The 22,276-nt window shown below is 41.1% G+C and overlaps 1 protein-coding gene across 1 annotated transcript; it reads right to left on the reverse strand.

Annotated features, from left to right (window-relative positions):
* Positions 1-747: 747 nt before the first annotated feature.
* Positions 748-20,816, reverse strand: dspb (desmoplakin b). The gene is made up of 24 exons (XM_088313679.1): positions 20,583-20,816; positions 19,295-19,382; positions 18,268-18,389; positions 17,740-17,890; positions 17,495-17,620; positions 17,082-17,141; positions 16,821-16,988; positions 16,498-16,602; positions 16,306-16,401; positions 15,635-15,760; positions 15,258-15,410; positions 14,835-14,989; positions 14,468-14,594; positions 13,999-14,185; positions 13,115-13,413; positions 12,847-13,025; positions 12,471-12,609; positions 12,112-12,305; positions 11,865-12,027; positions 11,676-11,759; positions 11,103-11,210; positions 10,879-10,977; positions 10,256-10,753; positions 748-6,939 (listed from the first exon to the last, which is right to left on the reverse strand). Exons 1-24 carry the CDS (start codon positions 20,810-20,812, stop codon positions 1,459-1,461), a joined length of 9,138 nt encoding a protein of 3,045 aa, XP_088169805.1. The 5' UTR covers positions 20,813-20,816; the 3' UTR covers positions 748-1,458.
* Positions 20,817-22,276: the final 1,460 nt, after the last annotated feature.

A 22,276-nucleotide genomic window follows, 5' to 3' on the forward strand; every position in this document is an offset into this window, starting at 1 on the left:
ACACACCTGATTCAAATGAGCAGGATACTTATCAGACTTCTTCAGAGCTTGCTGATGAGCTGATCATTTGAATCAGATGTGTTGCCGCTGGGAGAGATTGAATGCATGCTGGAAAGTTGCCCTCCAGGACTGGAGTTTGCTATCTGTGCGCTACAGAGACTGAACATGACAAGGTTCAAGATTGAACATTAGCTAATATTTGAGCTCTTCCGAAAAATCACGTGTGGTGCTTCATCTCATTAATTGGACTCCCACGCCGTTTTAGCTAACATTTTATAGCATCGTATTTCTGTTATGTGATAAATATTGCCCACTCAGCATCCATTGCAGCCTGTTGATCTTGGAAGTAGAAGGGTGATCACTCCATTTGCGATCCCTTCTCAAGCTTCTCCCCTCGAAATTGTTTTTCTATTTTTTTTTCATGCCAGGGATGTGGGCCTGTATGTGTATTTCTAAAAGACTCGGTTGTGATTAACGGGAACAAACTAGTAATGTAGTTAAGCCAATAACGTCTCCCCGACGAACTGAGCACTCATGAATATGTTCTCTTGAAAACATGCTCAACTGAGAAATGCGTGGGTAGCTAGCAAGCTACGTATTGACAGGCAGAATATTAATTCACTCGAAACAAAGAACCAAAAGGTTAATGTTTTATTAATATACTATTACAGAACTTAAAGCTTTAAACTGTAAGAAACAAAGAACACATTAAGAACACAATGAGCATTGTTCTTTTGACAGTGATACCTCAAATTTCCAAATCCCCAAAACTTGTACAATCTGGCGCCTGACCAAAATTTGGGTGAAAAACACACCTCAAAGAGCTGTCCGTTAGTCTGTGTAACGTTTCAATGAAGATGAAAAAAATGCAAAGACTGAATAATTATTCTCAATGAGCAGTTCAACCAAATTATTATCAGACAGCAGTTGAGCTTTGAAGTACCACATGCAATTAACCTTGCATCCCTCCACAGACAAAACAAATAGCGTAGCCTAAATTAATGCAGACTACATGCAATCACAGCATCATTATGTTCCCAAAGCTAAAAAAGAAGCCCCTTTTCAGACAGCACACGAACAAGTAGGTCATTGGAATTCACAAAGTGGTTGCGGCTTTATGTATTCAGATTATTAAGTGTTTGTCAATATCACTGGCAGTGTCTCGCACTGTGACGATAGGGTGTGAGCAATGACTCTCAAATCTTTACACAGGTTTTGGCTTCCCAATCCTAGCGTTCCCTGTCTGTTTCCCATCTGATTGATTGCTTGAGTATTTTTATGAGTCAACCTCTTTCCCCCTATCCTATATCTTTACCTTACACATAGGACAGTCAGGGCCCTTGCTTTTGTCCCCTTGGAATTTTGTCCCAGCACTTAAAAAAAACAAAAACATGAACTTTTCAGATTTGTTAACAATAAAATATCAATGACGATATAGATGGTGACTCTCTATGCATTCTATTTTTTGTTAATTTCAGATCTAGTGGACACAGTGGTAAGGACTGTATGACTGTGATGACTGGTTGACAAAGAGGTGGGGGAGCCTAAATCCAAACTACCCCTTCGGGAACTTCGACGTGAACCACTTCTAGAGCCTGTGCTGGATCCTGGGGCGGACAAAAAATTGTAAGGACTGCTTATTCCTCTAGAGGACACGGATGATGCTGGTAGCATTCTCAGCCCAGTGCTCTCTTCCACCAGACAATTGTCGAGAGCATCCTTATAAGAGATCTTCAGTTTGCTCTTGGGGCATGTTAAATTCTTAGTGTGGTTTCTGATGTCTTGGAGTTTCATTGCAGTGCTACCATCAATCCAGCCCATTTTCAAAGCATCTGCCATGGTTCGTCTACAGCCCAGTTCAGGGTCATAAAGTCCACCTGTCACAAATTGGAACTCCATAAACCTCTGGCCTGCCTCATAAGGTAGCCACATTTCCTTTATGGCTTCAGCAGCAGACATTTTCTTGCCAGCTTTTACATCCTCAAAGCCGATAAACGCTTTCTGCGCAGGTTTGAGTTTAGCAGCCATATCATCAGTAATTATACCTTGACGGGACGCTTCTTGGACACTGAGCCGACGTCCATTTTCTGGATTTATGATTCCTCCAGTGCACGCTTGTGCCTCTAGCAATCTCTGAGCAGTAATGGTGTCAACAAGACCACTATTTAGAGCCGCCATAATTGATATTTTGTCCAAAGTCTCTGTATCAAATATGGCGCCCACAGGATCCTTTTCACCAACACTTTCAACTGGGGAGGCCAGGGTGATAGAAGCACTAGATATTTGATTTAGGGAGTCAGATAATCCTTGAGAACCCATGCTGGCTGCAAAGCTTTGCTCTTTAATCGTGGAAGGTATTGTTGTCGATATCTTTGTGAGGGAAGAAGATTTCAATGTTACTGGTGATGATGATGACACTGACGTTGACAATAATGTGGAAGCTGCTGGTGGCAATCCTTGAGTCTTTTCAGTGATGATATCAGCAAACTGTGTTAAGGTGATGACACTTGCGCGATACTGATCAAAAACTGACCGATCAATGACTCTTTTTTCAAGCAGTTGATTGATGTCATACTCTCTACCTGTCTTCTTGTCAATGATAACAAAACGTTTGGAACCATCTGGTTCAGTGATGGTGATTTCTTCCCATTCACATTCCTGCTCAGACAGCTCTAGGTAGGTGCTGTAGTCAATATATCCTTTATTATATGCTTCACGCACAGTCATCTCTTTATTAGTCTGCGGATCCACAATTATTACTCTCCTCTTTCTCAAGGTGTTTTTCATAGTTGCCTCTTGTTTTTCCATATCCACAATTGGCAAAAGGATTAGGCCAGTCTTCTCATTGGTTATGCAACGTTTCTTGAGTTCCAGGTACGTTAGTTTTTCCTCTGTGTTAGGATCAAAGAAGTCCTTACTAGCAACATCCTGATTGGTCACGATTTTATGCATTTCCTCATCTAAGTAGCCTTTGCTGTAGGCCACATCTTTATCAATCCGATGGCTGTGTTCTGGATCAATAATACCACCATTGGCAATCTGGGCCTCAAGCAGTCGGATGCCATGTCCTTTCACAACTAGCCCCCTCTTGATTGCCTCAAAAAGAGATATAACCTTTTCTGTACCAGGCTGTTTGTAACCTGTCACTGCTCTTTCTGCTGATAGCAGGTTGTCCAGACACTCTGGCCCAAATAGTCCTTTGTTGTAAGCGTCACTAACAGTGAGGTGACTATTGTTCACTGGATCAACTATAAATCCAGAGGCTACTTGGGCTTCAAGCAGCTCTTGTGCGGTTTCCGCTCTCAAGAGTCCATCTTTCATGGCTTCATAAAATGTAATCACTCTTTCACTTGCTTCATCAAATACTCCTGCTATGCAGGTGGACTTGCCCAAATAGGAACGCAGGCGGTACTCAATGTCCAGACTTGTCAGTCTCCCTTCTTTCAATTCATTAATGTCAGATGGCTCCAGAAGTTTGGCATCTACTAGATCTATGATAGAGACCCGACCCCGTAGCCCTTGGACAGTTGTTGGTTTTTTTGGTTCAGGGAGAAGCAAAAGTCCTGTGCTTGTGTCTGCTCTGCATCTTTTCTTCAGGGCCGGATAGCTAACTGGCAGTTGGGTATCTGGATCCAGATAGCATTCAGGATACTGACTGAGGGCCTTGTATAGGTCTGCATCTATCAAATCTCGGTCCATAGCAATGTCTTTCGGAAGGTATACACTGAGGGTAGGGTCCAAAATGCCTCCGGCACACTCTTGAGCCTGAAGTACACGAAGAGCTGTGTTCTTGTCAATGAGTCCCTTTTTCATGGCCTGGCCAGCTGACAGGAGGCGGGAAGTATTTGGGTCCCTGTAACCGATGGCAGCAGCTTCAGCTGCAAACAATTTTGATTCATCTTCCTTAGACACTACACCCCTCGCACATGCTTCCTTTACGGTAAATTTCTGATTTGTCCGTGGGTTAATGATGTGTCCTGTGGCTGCCTGAGCTTCAAGTAGCAGGTCGGCACTGTCAGGCGAAATGATACTTTGTTTCATGGCCTGAGTAAAGGACATCTTTTTTAATGAGCCAGCTGAAACCCCAGCAATTAAACCAGTCCCTTTGAGGAAAATCTGCTTTTCCACAGACACCTCCGGCACAGTTTTCTCCCCTGTGACTAGTTGATTTAATGTTGCTTTGTCCAAGACTCCACAGTCAAACAATTGTTGTGCTGTTACTGTTTTGCGGACAGCATCAAATATCAATTTGGAGGAATCCAACTTTTCTGAAATTGGCAGAAGTTGCAGACCACTGTGAGACTCTATCTTGCATCTTTGTTTCAAAGCCCCATAACTTACATCAAGCTCAGGTTCTGGATAAAGGTAGTATGTCGGACTCTGACTTAGAGAATTGCGGAGATCTTCATCTAATAAATTGCGTTTGATCGCTATGTCTTTCGGGAGGAATACACTGAGATCGGGGTCAAGTATGCCTCCAACACACTCTTGGGCCTGCAGGAAACGTAAACCAGTTTTCCTACTGATTAGTCCCCTTTTCATTGCCTCATAGACAGACAAAGGCTTTGCCATCCTTGGATCTTTATAGCCAATAGCAGCGGCTTCTGCGGCCAATAATTTATCCCTGTCCTTTATATCAACTACTCCTCTGGCACAAGCCTCCTCTACTGTTAGCTTCTGATATGTAGTGGGGTCAATTATGTGGCCTGTGGCAGCCTGGGCTTCCAGAAGAAAATCTGCAGTCTCTGGTGATAAGAGGCGTTGATTTTTAGCTTCTGACAAAGAAACCTTTCCCTGATTCCCAGCTTGAACCCCAGCAATGGGCCCGGTTCCCTTCAGATAGACAGCCTTTTCAGCAGACACCTCAGAGACGGTCTTCTCCCCTTTCACTAACTGGTCGAATGTTGGCTTATCAAGCACTCCACATTCAAACAACTGCTTTGCTGAGATTGTCTTGCGAACCCCATCAAACATCAGTCTGGAAGGGTCGTTTCTCCCAATAATTGGCAAAATTATCAAACCACTGTTGAACTCCGTTTTGCATTTTTTCTTTAATGCTTCATAGCTGACATCAAACTCAGTATCTGGATCAAGGTAACACCCTGCATTTCGATTTAGAGCCTTACAAAGATCCTCATCCAAAAGGTTGCGGTTCATAGCTTTGTCTCTGGGGAGGAACACACTCAGATTAGGATCTAAAATTCCCCCCGTAGACTCCTGGGCCTGCAACAGGCGTATCCCAGTTTTCTTGTCAATTAGTCCTTTGTTTATGGCTTCAAACACTGACAGAGGTTTAGCTGTGCTAGGATCCCGATAGCCTAAAGCAGCAGATTCTGCTGCCAAGAGCCGATCTCGATCTCTTATGTCCACCAGTCCTCTGGTACATGCCTCCTCTACTGTGAACCTCTGATTGGTCCTGGGATCAATAATGTGGCCGGTTGCTGCCTGGGCATCAAGTAGTAAATCTGCACTATGTGGGTGCATCAGTAATTGTTTTTTGGCTTCTGATAAAGACACAGTCCCTAAAGATCCAACTGCTACACCAGCAATTGGTCCCATCCCCTTCAAAAATACTTTATGGTCTTCTGACAACTGTGGGACTGTTTTTTGTCCCTTTGTTAATTGGGTAAATGAGTGTTTGTCCAAGATCCCACAATCATGCAACTGTTGTGCTGTGACTGGCTTACGAACACCATCAAAAATCAATTTGGATGGGTCTTTTCGATCAGTGACTGGCAACAGTAGCAGACCAGTGTGAGCCTCTGCCTTGCATCTTTTCTTCAAATCTCCATAACTGACACCCTGGTCAATGTCCGGGTCAATATAACATTTTGGATTCTGGGTCAGGGCATAAGCCAGGTTTTCATCCAAAATATTACGACTAATAGCCGTGACTTTGGGAAGGAAAACACTAAGTTTTGGATCCAGTACGCCTCCAACACAGTCCTGGGCCTGCAATAAACGCAGTGCAATTTTCCTGTCAATCAGTCCCCGTCTCAAGGCCTCGTACACCGAAAGTGGCTTCACTGCACTGGCATCCTTGTAGCCAATGGCAGCAGCCTGTGCTACTAAAAGTCGGTCTTGATCTCTTGGGTCTACCACTCCGGCGGCAACTGCCCCCTCTACCGTTAGCTTTTGATTAGTTCTGGGATCAATGATGTGGCCTGTGGCTGCCTGAGCGTCTAGTAGCAGGTCAACCGCATCTGGCGGTAGAAGGCCCTGTTTCTTTGCTTCAGTGAGGCTTATTTTAAAGGGACATCCAGAAATAAAACTGTCACCCTGTGGGTTTTCAATTATAACCCCTGCAATTGGGCCTGTTCCTTTTAAACTAACTTTTATATCTTCAAACACATCAGGAACAGTCTTTTGCCCTCTAATGAGCCGGTTAAAAGTTGGTTTATCCAAAATACCACAGTCAAACAGTTGGGCTGCTGTAACAGGTTTGCGGACACCATCAAAAATGACAGTGGAGGGGTCCAAGGTTGGGGGTTCCCTAGTTTTTTTTACCTCATCCTGCATAGTTTGTCTTACAATAGTCAGCTCTGTGAGTTCTTTCTGGAGGACTGTCAGCTTTCCTTTATATGTTTTCTCAATTTCACTAAGTTCCTTTCGCAGCCTCTCTACCTCCCTTTCCAAACTGGACTTTTCCCTTTTCAGATGTTCCTTGTCTGCATCATATTGGTTAATAAGGCCCTGCTTACTTTCATATTGTTCCTTCCAGTAACTTAAATCTCTTTTCACCCTCTCATTCTCCTCCTGCACATGTTGCTTATTTTGAAGCTCAGACGCCAGAGACAGCTTAATGCGTCTGAGTTCCTCCTCGAGATTTCGGAGGCAATCTTTGTCTGTCCCAGACAACTGGAGTTTCCGTAGCAGCTCATCTCTCTCTTTTCCAGTCTCACTGCACTGTGACTGCAGTGATAGCATTGTGGTTGATGTCTGTAAAAATTGTGGGATAAACAAAAAAGAGAAAAGAAGTTGAAAATGAGTCAATTCATTAAAATAGTAAAAACAAAATTTTTACACGTGTAAACTAAAAACCTATGAAATTGATATGAAGAAAAAAAAATCTATAATTAATACATGCTCAAAAACTTGGCCCAAACCCATTTTGCTTTGTTATGCCCAATTGCATTTTTCATAATTATTCTAACTCATAAAAATCAGACCATTAGATTGTAATTATAACAATTATCTTCTTTCAGTTTCAAAACAGCGCATATTACTCATGTGAAATTAAAATTTTAATCAATCAAAAATAAAGGTATTGGACAAACTTGTAAGCATTTTATGGGGTGCTGGTCTGGGCAAAGGAAAAATGAGCAAAAGTTAAAAAAAATGTGACGGTTAGGGGGAGAGAACAGTTTGGAGAGATAAACTACCATCGGGTACGCTTGAATGACAAGTCATGCACTTCATTTAAACGTACAGACTAAACAACTTCTGATTTCAAAAGTCAGGGCATTATGGTATAAAATGTAAAAAGTTATTTATAATTTGGTGCAGTTATACAATTTATATTTTAGGTGCCAATTGACAACAAAAGTCACCTAAAGGCACTTTTCACATAGAGCAGGTGCAGTGTTGCCAAATACAGTATACAATAATTCGGAATTTGATGCCTGCAACATAGAGCAAAAAGAAAGATGGCACTAGGTAGCAAAGAAAAAAAAACAATGTTGGTTAACATGTCAACAAAAAAAACGAAAAATAATGTTATGTGTTTCCAAAACCAAGGATCGGGAGAAGTTTCCTACTTAATGAAATTAACAGAGATGAGCAGAACGGTCCGTCCATCCAGAGCAAACCGACGCCCAAATTTGGGACGGAGGACAGATGGCAAGAATTTTTTTAATCATCTTTTTTAAACGACGGACTAAGCAATGGCGGAAGTGGGTTTTCGTTCAATCCGTTTATATGGCTAAATTAAGGTATTGTGGCATTTAATCAGGTGTCTTGTAGTCCAGAAATTACTGTAAGTGGATATGAATAGGAAATTGGCCAGCGAATGAGCTTTAGATAATATCAATGAATTATGAAACCTCTGCCCTCAGCCTCTTGACAAGCATGGACACTTATTTATTTATTTTTTTAGGCGATGGACTGGTGAGATGCAAGGACAGAAGCGCTTTAAGATGATGCAGAATGGATGATGACGCAGGACGATCATTTTCTAAGGACAGAGGGACGATGACAGAAAGGTGTCCAGGTTGCGGACAGAGGACGGAGGATGGACTGGAAGAATAGGATAAACTGCCCATCTCTGAAATCAGTTCCAAACCCATTTGCCAAACGTAAGTACTTTGTTAATAAACGAGAGTATGTCTCCTTGGTTGCAATATAGTGAAGAAAGTAAGAAGAAAGTATTCCAAGTTGCCACATCAGTTTTCAGCAAAGTGACTGTGCACTTGTACATATAGAATGAATGAAATCTGAAACAAAAAAAATGATTTGATGTCCCAAATAACTGAAATACCAATTAGGAATCTGTGGTCCTACGTGAAATGGTGACAGTTGTGAAGTGAAACATTACTAATATCTAAGTGGAAAGATCCTTTCTGTGGAGCATTTTGAAATATTTTAGAACCTAAATCATTATATTGTGACATTAAAAATTTGGGCCCTGCTCTGTCACACAACGAGAGACATGCACCTGTGTTAATATATAGTAAAGAATGTGTTGCAGGCAACAAATGCTAATTTAATTGTCACTTGACAAATCTAGTTTTGTAGTACCAACTGCATATGGGTAACAAGTATTTCTGTTTTTTCTTGAAGACACTTCTGAACCCTTTGGGAAATCAGATGCTTATGGAGAGAAGGTGATTTTGAAGTTCATGCAAGTAATCAGGAATTGGTCTATGACTACTTGATTCATCTGGAAAGATTGGACAAGTCTGGGGTTAGATTTCAGACTTCCAAATACCTCATTAGCTGGAATTTGAATTTTCTCAGTCTCCAGTTTGAGGTTGTCCCTCTCCAAGGAGAGCTCTGAGACAAGGTTACGGTAGTCAACATTGCTGCGCTCGCTGGCCTGCAGTTGAAGCTCCAGGGCAGTAATTTGGGAGGACACCTCATCATTCTGTTCCTCTTTGGATCTCAAAAGTTCTGCTTTATCGTGTCGCGATGTCCTGAGTTCCTCCTCCAGCCTAAGTCTTTCTTTGATTAAGGCTTCAGTCTTCTCCTTCAGACTTTGAACTTCAGAATAATTCATATTTAGAGCTTTACTCTTCTCCTCTATAGTTCTATACAGACCCTCATTTCTTTGGTTCACCTCTTTAACTTTTGCTTGCTCCTGTAAGAACTGTTGCTGCAGGGCCTTTAGCTCAGTGCTCAGTTGTGACAACTGTACCACATAAGTCCCATTTTTTTCCAAGCTTCTTTTAAGTTTCTCCTCCATCATGAGACACTGTTCTTCACCTTTCATTTCTGATGCATTGACTTGCTCTTGGTTCTGATGTAGAGTGGTAATGGTGCAGTAGTACTCTTTCATTGTCATAGTGGTCTTTTCTAGCTCTAGCTCAATCTGCCTTCTTTTCGACACTTCCTCTTGATTAGCTTTCCTTAGGCGGGCTGACTGGATCTCGAGGCCATCTCGAACCGACTGAATATCCTTTATGCGGCCCTGTAAGCGATTCAGGTTTTCTTCTACTCTACCCCGTTCCCTATTCTCCCTCTCCAGTTCCAAACGCACATTCTGAAGCTCTGCCTCACACTCAATTAATTGGGCCCTGACCATTGCTGAACTAGCGAGCTTTGCTTGAAGCTCGGCCAAGGTCTGTTCAAGCACATCTTTTCCTTCTTCTGTAATTTTCCGCCTTCGCACTTCTTCCTCAAGACTGTGGGTGACATAGGCCAACTTTTCTGTCTTCTTGTGTAACCCCTGTTTTATTTCAGCCAGAGCCTCCTCATACTTGTTGCTTTCCTCTTCGCGCTGCTTGAGCAAAACCTCAATCTCACTTTCCAGTTCTCTTCTCAAGTGCTCTTCTTCTGTGATTACTGAGCGCTGCCGATGAACTTCTTCCTCTGCCCTCCTTTTTAGTTCTTCTGCCTGGCTGACAGACATCTTCATCTTCCTGAGCTCGTCCTCCATAACCCTCCCCTCTGCTTGTATCCTGTCACATTGCAGTTGAAGCTGAGATCTGTCATCCTCCCTCTGGGCCGTAAGCCGTTGAATTGTGGTATGACTGACATGAATCTGGGATTCATAGTTGAGCTTTAAGTTATTGATCTTTGCATTGCATTGGCTTCTTACCTTTGAAAGTTCCTTCTGCAGTTCTGCCACCTTCGATGTTTCCTCTTCTAGCTTCCTCTGCAGCTGTTGAATCTCATGCTCTTGATTTGCCATCGTCTTTTCCACTTCCACTTTGGACCAGCTGACACTCTCTAACTCTGTATGTCTTTTCCTAAGGACAGACTCATACTCCTCTTGTTGTTGGTTGTAACGCTCCTCTGCCAATTTCTTCTTCCTCTTTTCTTCCTCTAGCAAGTAGTTGAGGCGTGTCACCTGATCAGAGAGGTCCGCCAGCTGGTTGTGAGTGTCATCTAGGCTGTCTTTTGCGGCGTTGCACTGCAGAGCAGTGGTTCGCTTAATTTCCTCCATTGACAGCAGCTTTTCCTGTGACTGGGAGAGCTCGAGCTGATAGCGGGCAACAGCATCTTCAAGAGACTTGTTCTTGTTATTGCGATGCTCCATAGCCTCCCTCAACATGCGAAGCTCTTCCTCTAACACGTCAATCCGAGTGCTTCGGATCTGGAACCAAGGCAGATACATTCAAGATCACTTGATTGTTTGAAAATAGAGAAATCGTTTTGTTATTTTGAAGTAATCATACAACTCTATCTTATTTACATATTAACAAATCCAAACTTCAGTACCTTAAGATCCTCCATGTTTTTGAGAAGCTGTCCGATGAATTTCAAGTAGTCATCAGACAAAGTAAGCAACTCTATGTATCGGGTCTGCAGTTGAGTAGCCTAAGAGAAACACAAGTTAGTGATTACATATTTGTTGCATACAAATGTTCTCACTAGTATTAAATTCTGAGTTTGAACTTGTTTTAATCGGATTGTGCAGTTCCACGTGCGACTGTCCACTTTACCTCTTGAATCAGATCCATAGATGGTGATCTTAGCATTGTTCTCTTGATAGGTATGTTGAGCAAAGTCTCTAAACCAGAGGTGTAACAGGCTACGTCGGTTTCATAATCCTGTAAAACAACATCATGTCATTTTAAACATAGATCCTCCCAGATTGTAATTTAGGCTGGATTTACACTTCCGCCCATGTGTTGCGAATCTACTGTTCTCAAATAAGAAAAATGAATCAGAGAGGATCGTGATTGTATTTGATGACAAAGATGATTCACAAAACTTGCTTTCAAACAAGTCCCAATTTTCACCAACTATGTGGTATTCACCAATGTATGGTTGCAACCAATCTACACAGTCGGCTACCTTTAACACACTTATGGCTTTCATTCAGGTGTAACATTATTATTTATTATTTCTGTGATCCTGCAGTTCAATATTATTTCTTAGTTAGTGGTGAATCAGGCCCCATCTCTTCATTTTTGCATGTTCATATAAATACATGCCAATCTGTCAATGTAGAGCTAAACCCCTAAAATGGAGACAGATATTCTTCCTAAATATAATAGATAATACCTCCTTACCTTGATGGAGGTCACGCAGGCGTCATTGTTTTTCAAGACACTTTCTAACGTATCCCTTTTTGCTTTGATTTCTGCATTCAGAGCCTTGATAACATCACAAGTAAAAAAAAATGTCAGATGTCCGAACAAACATGACATAGGCACCCATCATAATGAAAAAGAATTATGTTTGTATGTTGGTCATTACACCTTCTGATTGTTAATGTGGTCCTTCAGAGATTGAACATTCTGGATGTTGGTGGCCTGCAGGATGTCTTGCTTTCTGCGAGTGTCATCAATCCAATCACTGAGGGAGGAGCTGGACAGCTTGTAGTGCTCCAGTTGAGGCAGGTATTGCTGCAAGTCCTGCACTCTGGAATTAATGAATTAATAAGAGGCATACAGAATTGTTTCTCTCAAAGTTAATTGATTACATTTCAATAGCTCAGTGCTGTACCTGGTATCTATCTGCGCCTTTATTCGTCTCCAGCGGTCTGACAGCAGGCCAACCTGCTCAGTGCATTTTGACAGCATCATGTCACACCTGTACAAGTCCCCACCCACCTGGCCATTCCAATGGTTTGCTTTGGCAAGTTCTGCTTCCATGGAGGCCACAACATCACGTTTCCTATCCAACTCGTCCTGAATATTCTACACAGAACATGCAAAATAGCAACAGAATGATAAAACCGCCAAAGGGAAATTGGGCTTCGCTAAAGTTTTCCCACCATAACGGTTTGTCCAAAGACTTTTTGTCACTGTCGTGTCCTTTGGAGAGTGGCAGCACTTTCTACAATATATATCTCAGTAATATACCTTAAGAGTCTTCAGGTAGTCGTTTACATCTCCCGGCAACAGAGATGTTGTCTCCTTTTCTGTCAATCTGGCCTCGTGAACTTTAACTATGTCTTCAGCCTTTGCCATACTTTGCAACAGGTCGCTTAGAGCCTGGAGCCTGGTAACAAAAAAATAAAGAGGAAAATATTGGATTTCAGTGTATCTACTAGGGCATCCATAGTAGATTGCGAGCTAAATACCAAAATATAGTATTAAATAAATTCTTCATGCTGACTTAAACCATGTGATATATGTGATATGTTGACATATTAATTAAACCTGCATTGTAATTCCAATCTATTTCTACGATAAGTGATCAATTGAAAAACAATAGTCAGAAGATGTGTAGTCTTACCGCAAGAGATAAATTGATAAATTACTCTCTAGGCTGCTGAGACGTTGTGTGATGAATCCAAGCTCACTGTGTAGGTATTGAGCTTTATCTGAATCATTCATGCTCTCCAGTTCCTCCATAATATTCTCCCTCAGTTTTATGTACTCCTCTTTTATTGCGTTGACATCAAGCTGCACACTCTTTTGTAAAAAGAAATAGAAACACAAAATCAGTGTGCAGTAATCGTGACAGTAAAGAGGCTTGAATTTTGTCGCCTGTTTGTGTTTACCTCTAACTGTGTGATTTGGAGGCCACAGTCTCTGGTCTCGTCATCTCCCAAGCAGATGTGAACATGCTGGCTCAGCAAGCCCTCAGCTGCCTCCAGCTTCAATCTGAGCATATGCAGCTCCGTTAAACTATGAGAAGATGAGACGAGCTTCTTTTTCACCGGCTCCGTCTTTACTACTTTCACGACCTCCCTTTTCACTTTTTTCAACTCTGTTCTCTGCCGCTCATCCTCTAGCTTTCTGGCATCTTCATCGGCAGCTGCTGTCATTATAATGAGCTGTTGCTGGGTTTGCTGGGCTTCTAGATGAAAGAAACAACAAGACAGAGTTCAAATTAAGTCAAATCCAAGTATACGGAGCAAGAGCATAAAAAGACACTGTGCTCCATTTTCCCAAAAATGCAATACGTAAAACAAGACATCAATTACACAATATGGCAAACGTATAGACACCTGGTCAACTAACGTCCTTCATAGCATACCTTTAGGACATCAGAGATTTAAAAAAAAACTTAGAGACCCAAAAGCATGGAAGTTTTTAAAACTGAAAAATCCAATACCATATCCTCTCACACTTTTAGTTCTGTTCTTATTCTATCAAATAGTCTGAGGGACTTCCCAACATATAACCCTTGTAAATTACATTTGCTTAAATTGACAAAGCAAATGTAAAAACAGACTGGTCAACAGAGGTGGGCAATGGTACATTAGTCCATCATTGACTGACGCCCATTTTGCTGACAATTGATGGGAAGTTGAAAATACTACAATTACAATCAAGACTCTGTAATCAAACAACAATATTGTTGCGATTCTGCTCAGAAGCCTTAAAAATACATTTTGTCATTGAAAGAAGACGTTAACTTGAATTGGCATATCTGACTTACGGTAAACGGGCAACTGCATCACGAGAGTTCCATAGTGGGCCTGAGCCCCATTGAACTGACTCTCGATGCCCCTCTTGTCATTTTCAGCAAACATCTGGGAGCCTTGGCAACTCCGCCTGAACTCTTCGTAATGAATCTCTAGGCTGTTGATAAGCTGCGAGTACTCCTCTGGACTCATCTGAGCCAGCTAAAAAAAAAAAATAGTATAACGTGAATCATGGATGGAGGAAAAACAAGTCATAGAAAGATGGTAACCATAAATGTCAGAGGAATTTTTACATTATATGGACTACGGGGCTTTCATCATCCGTGGATTTTTATACATGGGTCTGGGGCAACCTTGAAAGATGCTCTAGGATTTTAATATTACACTAGATGTAGGTCAGATAATAGATATTAATTATAGTGCCTGAATGAAACAGAAAATGGAATTTTAGTTTATGTTAAAGCGAGATTATTCATCACTTACCATGGAGATAGTGAGCGAGTTGATGCGTTGGATATCCAGAATGCAGTACTGCCAGGCAATAAGACTCTTAACATTGATGTACAGCTGGTTCCAGAAAGACATCATAGACTCATAGTACTGCTCATTCCTGTCAAAAGGAAACAAAGAACGTAATCACACAAAAAGAATAAAGATTCATGTGAAATGGTGGACAACAGTTTGTCTATGTCCAAACAACACAAATGCACCGTACTACTCCAACCAATGCCCCCTGTTGCAATTTGGATATTCTGGGACAATTTTAAAATAGAAACGACTAAAAAATGTAAACTGTCCCCTATTGCTTGGCGGAAAAGGTGGCTACGCGTTTTAAGTGAGTATCACTTACTTCATAGCCAGATTGATGCTGAGTGGATTGGGAGGAGGAAGGATCAAGCACACAGATGGTATCACCATATCCAACCCCCCCGGCCCTGTAACCTCCCACTTGCTGCGCTGACTGTTGTCCTTCAAGATTGCCTCGTCACCCTTACAGATCACCTTCTGTAGTATCAAGAAGAAACACAATCCCCCCGGCTTGAATAATGTACCTTGGCTTTGATTTCTATATCATATAAATTACAGGTATAAAAAAAACAAAAAAAAACAAGATAAATCATTTAAATGTTTTTTTCTACATTTTTTTCAAGAACTGAGGTAATGTGGTTGCAGTCTCTTTTTACGGGGAATGTGGCTGTGTTCAGAATTAACTAAGCACGTTACAGCATGAACAATATTCGTTATTATTATCCTGAAGTGTCAAAACATTGACCTGGTCTTGTTTGAAGTCACACAAGGCTTTGACAATCACAGGTCTGCTGCTCTTCTCTTCTGGGTTTCTGGATTTCAGTCGGATAATGCTTTTGGACTTGTTCACAAGATGCTGAACTTGCCTCTGGTGATCCCTTAACGTCTCTCTCTCCCTCTTAAGATAAAATGATAAACAATATTTACATTGAGACAGAAACAGAAGAATCCCATTGAGATCTAACCCTTAAAGTACATGCTAGCTACGATGGCATACTCAGATATGTAGCTAAGCACCACTACTGCCCAACACTGCGTGGGTGATACCTACTGTCAATTTGATATACAATATGTATAACTTCTTTGTTTCCTGTAATGTGTTGTTGTAAAAAAAAGCTATACCTCCAATCCCTTGAGCAGCTCCAGGAGATTTTCCAGTGAAGTGTTCTTGTCACAGGTGAACTTTTTACGAATGGATTCCTGTTGCCCCTGCAGGATTCTGTATGTCTCATTGGCCTCCTTAAAAAACTTTAAGGAGACATTCAATAGTAATGATTATTTAACATGGCTACAGTTGCTAATTGAAACGTCAACATGCTGTCAGACGTGTTAGTACAACTGTTGTTTTGTCTATACAGCTGCTGCCTGATCTTGGTCACATTATAAAAGCGTTTCGGATGTTTTGATCCTCGAGAAACTCCATGTCTTCCTTTGTTCTTTTAAGTGCTAGCAACCAACCAATACCTCAACTTTTTATTTGGTACACTTACACGATTGAATGTGATCTAATACTACGGCTGCAACAAAAACCCTGCCTGTATGGAGTGATGTTAATGTTTGGAGTCCTCTTATGTACTGTCACGATCAGTGTGATGCAGTTCAGTTTTACATCGAAATAATATGTCAGTCGACACTGACTACTCTCACTGTAAAATCGCATCAACAAATATACACAACAAAAAGAAACGTCTCCGTATGATCACTCATGCCCACGTCATTCATGTGATTTAGCAATGCAATCCTTTGTCATTCTCCTTTGGAGTACACATCCAGCAAAAAGATTGGAGAGTTACCTGGTTGTATGCAGCATTCTCCTTCAGATGCACATCAATGCACTTGGTAATTTGAAGGAGCCAACTCCACTGAGTCTGCAGTGTGTCCCTGTATGCCTTGAGAACAAAATTGAAATGTTCTAAGTAAGGGTGCTGGTAGCACAGATTAGCAAGGAGATGATCTGTTGTATGGATGTATCAGCCAGAACAAACCTCAATTTTGTCAGAAGCCGGGTGTTTGTTCTTTATTAGGGCATCCACTCTGACCTTCAGTTTATTCAGGTGCTTTTCTTTTTCCTCAAGGGCACTCATCAGTTTCTGTCAAGTACCAAGAGTTTGTGGTTTAGCTAAATAATTGGACGACTGACTACACTGCCAAAAAGTAACATGAATGCAAATAATTGCTCCTATTGAGACTTGTTGCCCTTCATGAAAGCCATTGGTGTCTTGTAATTCAATTCCAGTGAAATGTTATATACAGCATATTTTCTTCTTCTAGAGATATTGTGGAACAAAGTATGCATGTTGATACTAACGGAATAGCTTTCTTGCTTCCGGGGGATGTACTGGTCGAGGTTCTTTTCACTCCAATCAAAGATCAACTCCTCTTCTTCTTTGTCATTGACCCACATGATCTCTTTGGACAGTTCTTGAATGATCTGCTGCAGGTCTCCCAGCTGCTGCATCCGAGCAAATGACTTTTGCTGTAGCGATACATAGAGGATTTGGTAGATTTAAAAACAAGGCTCGCCACTGAATATACACCACTTTTATTGTACTAATGGGCTTTGTTTGACCTGTAGACTGTCCCACTCCTGGTCCAAAGCATGAAGATTTCCTTTGTCTCCTTTCTTAACCTGGGGGTCGGTATTTACATATTAGTAGGAAAAACAGGAACTGAAATATGTGCCGATTCTAAATGCTTGAAAGCTGGAACATTTTTGTGCTGCGTATAGATTGTAAAACACGAAGCATAGTCCTTACTTGAGAGATAGAAATAGCTCAAGAAGTTGCTAAACAATATTCAATTCTGGTACTAGGTTCGGCATACGGATCAGAATCAACTCTATTGACCAAATGTGCGGTCGTTGGAGCCACTCTTTTTTTGACTATTTCAGGACTATCCAAAGCACAAAATTAGATATTGGGGATGCTGGTTGGTTGTGCTATTATCCGCAAGGTTTAGAATTGTAACAATAATGTAACCCACCAGGTCACCCCTTGCTCGGTCCACTTCTGGGCTGTTCTTGATAGAGTTGTGGAACCTCTGGTGGCTGATCAAAGCCTTCTCTATGCCAGAGGGATCTTCTCCCCAGAATGTAGTTTCAATCAGACGCTGGGGAAAAAAACCTCATCAGCATACTGTACATCCCTGCAATTATTGTAAATGTCCATCTGAATCTAGATGCATCATCTTCTGCAAGTCGCATCGAAGAGTCAGGTGACGGTCCCCACCTTTTGCTGTGCAATCCAAGCCAGAGCTTCTTGGAAGCTCCTCCCCGGCTCCTCCCAAGAACCAGAGTTTCCTTTGCCACTCCTCCTCCTCTGCAAAGAGCCACTCATGGCCAAGTGGACTCCCTTCAGCTGATCGTTACAAATCTCCCAACTATATTTCAGTGAGAGATGAATGGAATTGGAGAGGTGGGATGCTTGCAATAATAAGGTTACTGTACAAGTACGTACTGTATATTCTGTGAGTGCATTTGTACACAAACTAACGAATCTGCCTCAATACAGCTTGAAGCACATAATGGTACAATCCAAAAGTTGTGAATCAGTACAAATTGGTTTGTTGTTGCTGATGATTTATTGTTTCTTTGAATTTAGATTACTTGAATCGTTTTGGCTTTGTTTAACTGTTTACAGTAGTACCTCATTTTACTACATACGTATTTATGTCATTGTAATGGTAAACTTTTTTTGATAATCGCAGTCAGTCCCCAATACAGTCCACAGCCACGACTGTATGGGTAAAACGCTTACGTTCTGACAACATTGTCACTTGGCTGTCCCATCTGTCTCAGGTCCATCGCGTAGGTCTTCAGTTGGTCGATACTGTCTTTTGCTTTCATCATGTAGTGCTCTGCATCAGCCATATTACCTCCCTGAAATGCAGAATTGTTAAATAAAATGATCAAAAGAATTTAATTATCACAGAAACTGTAGTGCAAAAGCACCAAAAAGAGAAATGCAAAATGGCAAACAACAACACTAATGAGGACAAATATTTCCAGTCTCTTACTCAGGACAGGATTAGGTAGTTGTAATGTGCAATTTCACCGCTAGATGCCACTATATCCTGCACATTAATTCTCTACATGAGTCTTGGAAGAAATGCTTCTTTCTCTTTAGATGTCAACGCATTTCAGACGGTAACAACAACTGTTGTAACTTCTTATGTATTTTTTTTCTATAATTTCTTATTCAACACACATTTTTCATTTAGCTTTTCAGACCACCAAACCTAAATCTATTCATGAATCAATTATACAACTACAAATTGTATAAAATACTAATTTTATTGCACGAAGGCATTATTGTTAATTGGTCGACCGAAGGAGTGAGTTAAGGTCCCCCAAAGGCACACCTATATGCCGCAATTTATATTTGCAATTTCAACTTTGTGCTGTGCAACGTCAGGAAGGGCATCTGGTGAAAAAAAAATAAAAACAACCTGTGCCAAACAAAATTTGGGAGCGCCACCGCCTGATGGAGCAAGCCAAACGGCACACACAAAAAAAAACAACCTATGGATATGAATTAGCTTAGCTAGTTGTCGTGTGCTCTGAATTTGACTATAAATATGCAAATGCATAACAGGAACAGGTGCTTTATGGTTTGCCCCAATTGAAATTCATATAGGCTAAACAAAATGTTTGACTTGACAAAGTAGGCTTACTCAAATTTTCATTATTTAGACAGGTTTATAAAAAAAGAAGAAAAAGGTCAAGAAGAAAAGCCACATCGTCCACAAAGCCAATCAGGTTGGCCCAAATGAATTTTAACTCACAGACTGTAGGGCAAATTCGGCTCTTCTCAGGTCTTCTTGGCATTGGGCTTGAAGCGACACAGCCCTCTGATGGATGTCATTGAGGCCACTGGAAAGCAAACATGGTATCTGTCATGTTTTGTTTGGTTTTTAAGAATGTTCAAAAATTGCACCCCGACAAAGTACAGCCATGACATTTTCACCATCTGTATCTAATGAAAATGATTTGCAGGTGCAGTTTGTATTTATGAGGAACTTGAACTTCACTGTTACATTCTGAGAGCCGTGTCTAATATTGTGACTCAGATGTCGGGTATTGTACCTAAAATTATGTAATTATCATCCAGGAAACAGCGATCGTTATACTCAGCAACATGCAAGGCAAGCATACACTCACAATATGAACCATTGTCTGAAATGAGAACCTCTCTAATAGATGTGTAACAATGTTCAATCAGTATTGTTATTGTCAACGTATTGGGAATGCAAAACCTTTGCTACAACTCATTTATTTCTTCTCATTACCCGTATAGTGCTCTGCGAACAACTGTGATGTTGTAGTTGGCTAAATCAGTCCAGTTTTACAGCAGATCTTACAAGTAGAATGTTTTTGTGCAAAACTTCAGTGTTGACTTATCCCAATAACAAGTTAACCATGCAATCTGGTAAATACAAAATATTTGAAACTTATGTAGTCGTGTGCTACTTTCACTGCAAGTTACTTGCAGGTGTTTCTTTATTTAATTTTACACACCTGCCTATGCAGATTTTCATTTGGGTAAATTGAAAAGTTTGTATCTGTGAATTCAGTGTTGGAATTTGAATTACTAACACTGAATTCTATTTTACATGTACACTTGGACAATGTCCGCGTGGAGTCAATGTACTGTGTTGCATTTATGGTTTAGCGCAAGCAAATTCATGTGGTTGGGTTGTTGAAGTGCAAAAATTGGAGTAGTAATAATAATAATAAGGCCAAACTAGGATCTAATAACCATAATAGTGTTGGCGTTGTATGACTCCCTCTTGTCATATATGTAATGCCACACATCCATTGGAATAAATGAGAAATGTGTCTCAAAAGCATCAAGTGACCCCCCCCCCCCAAATGTTGAAAAGTATTATACACTTCATTTATATCAAAAGGTTTGAATATTAGCTGCTTCAACATTACAATTTTGCAGTTTTAGACATTGCAGCTGTAATGATTCAACATGATTAGTCGATAGGCTATCACAACAATGTTCAAAGTTTTAGGCAATTAAACTTGAAAAAAAAAAAGTCGGCTGATTTTGCAAACTGTACCGACCGAATTGCGCCTCCCGTAGTGGACGCCATTCTTCCGATGGTATCTACTGCCCCACCGGCAGAAGTCTTGGTCATGGAGTTGTATCCGTCCATGAAGTGGTCGTGTCCGTTACCAGATCCTTGCACAAACTCGCTGCGGGTGTAGCGGAAGGACCCCCCGGTGGTGGGCTCTCCTCTGCGGTTCAAGCTCATGTTCGTGCTCAGTATGTTGTGAGAACCGTACTGACTCATGGCAGCGAGCTTGACCAGGTCACAAAGTGACACCCTGGAGAGGACAGACGGCTTGCTGCCTTTCCCTCCACCTGCCTGCTGCTCCTGGCCCTGCTGGAGCAGACTGCACCCATCCTCCAGGTGCCTTGTTTGTTTGTTTTTTCCTGTGACCACACCTTCTGCCCAACCTGCTCAGTCAAAATGTTTCTTCCTCTCTCTCTGCCCCTCCCAGTTCCGCCTAGCCTGGAGCAGTGTGTGTTCATTTGTTTTTTTGTTTTAAAGCTCTCGCTCAGTGATGTGTTGCCCTAAATGTTGTAGGGGGCCACCATGCACTTCATATTATGATGAAAATGCAATTTTAATTATGGACAAAATATGTGTGTACATGCAAAATATGTGCTCCTAATATATTTATTTTTTGGTTATACAGTTCTCACTGCATGTATAAAAAACGCCATTATCCTAACCCAACAACAAAGGGTTTGACGCAAACAAGTGCAATGTGCTCTCTCACTTAAAAAATTACCATTCAAGGATGGCACAAAATTGCTGGGCAGTCTTGACGGCGAAGTGTTGCGCCTTTGCTCCATTTCAAATACACAACAAATGGTTTGTTTGGTCAACGGCAATCTGAGTTGCGCTAAGCATTGCGTCAAACGCGAAAGTCACACTCACGAACTGGAATCTATTTGCGTGTTGCGCGCCTTTAAGGGGGCGTGGCCTCGTGAGTGATATCAGAAGCTGGAATGTTAGTTAAAACTTAATTGTAGTTATTCAGTGGCAGTTCTATACTGTACTCATCTAAGGTTTGCTGTTCACTCCTGGGCTTTTGCCCATTGAGAATATTCTCTGAAAAAAAAAATGCTGTATGGCAAAAACTTACACTCGATGATATAAAATTCATATCGTAGCGATTGAAAGAAAACATCTCTTACTTACTGGTGGATCTTGTTGGTCGCTCTTCCCATTGCCACCAAATACCTCATTCAAAATCATCTCAGAAATTCCAATTTTATTATGATGTAATGTGCAAAATATGATGCGGAAATAAATTATCCTCCAAATATATGATTTTGGTGTCTAAGGTAAGTAGCAAGGGATGCATTTGTTGAATTTCGATTAAAAAAACACCCTATTTGGACTTCTCTGCTGACCTCGATTTACAGCTCAATTTTAATATTTGTTCCATGAAATGACACAAATTCCCAACAGTTATGCATTTTATCCCAAATGTTTTGTCATGCTATTACCTAAAAATTGTTGTCAACTGTTCCAGATAATGTACGTGCCAAAGTAGTGTGCTGTTGCTTTGCTTTTTTTTCTACTTTTTTTTAATTTGTATTCGTAATCATAGCTTTTCTATTTGGAACGGCACATAAAATTGGTTTACGATTATGAACATTATGGTTATGTGTATGTGGTTACGGTTACGTGCCCATGGAATTCACACACACACACACACGCACACCCTCACTTGCCTGCAGC

Source organism: Idiotropiscis lumnitzeri, chromosome 13 (genome assembly GCF_059441095.1).
Source record: "Idiotropiscis lumnitzeri isolate Australia: NSW breed Sydney's pygmy pipehorse chromosome 13, RoL_Ilum_1.0, whole genome shotgun sequence".
NCBI lineage: Eukaryota > Metazoa > Chordata > Actinopteri > Syngnathiformes > Syngnathidae > Idiotropiscis > Idiotropiscis lumnitzeri.

Bases quoted from the DNA above. Each gene is read 5' to 3' on its own strand.
- dspb (XM_088313679.1), bottom strand. From the start codon at position 20,812: ATGAGTCAGTACGGTTCTCACAACATACTGAGCACGAACATGAGCTTG. The intron at 11,760-11,864 runs GTGTAATGACCA...GATGTTATCAAG, and splicing joins ACCACATTAACAATCAGAAG to GCTCTGAATGCAGAAATCAA. The intron at 6,940-10,255 runs GTAAGAAGCCAA...CAATTTTTACAG, and splicing joins TGCAGAAGGAACTTTCAAAG to ACATCAACCACAATGCTATC.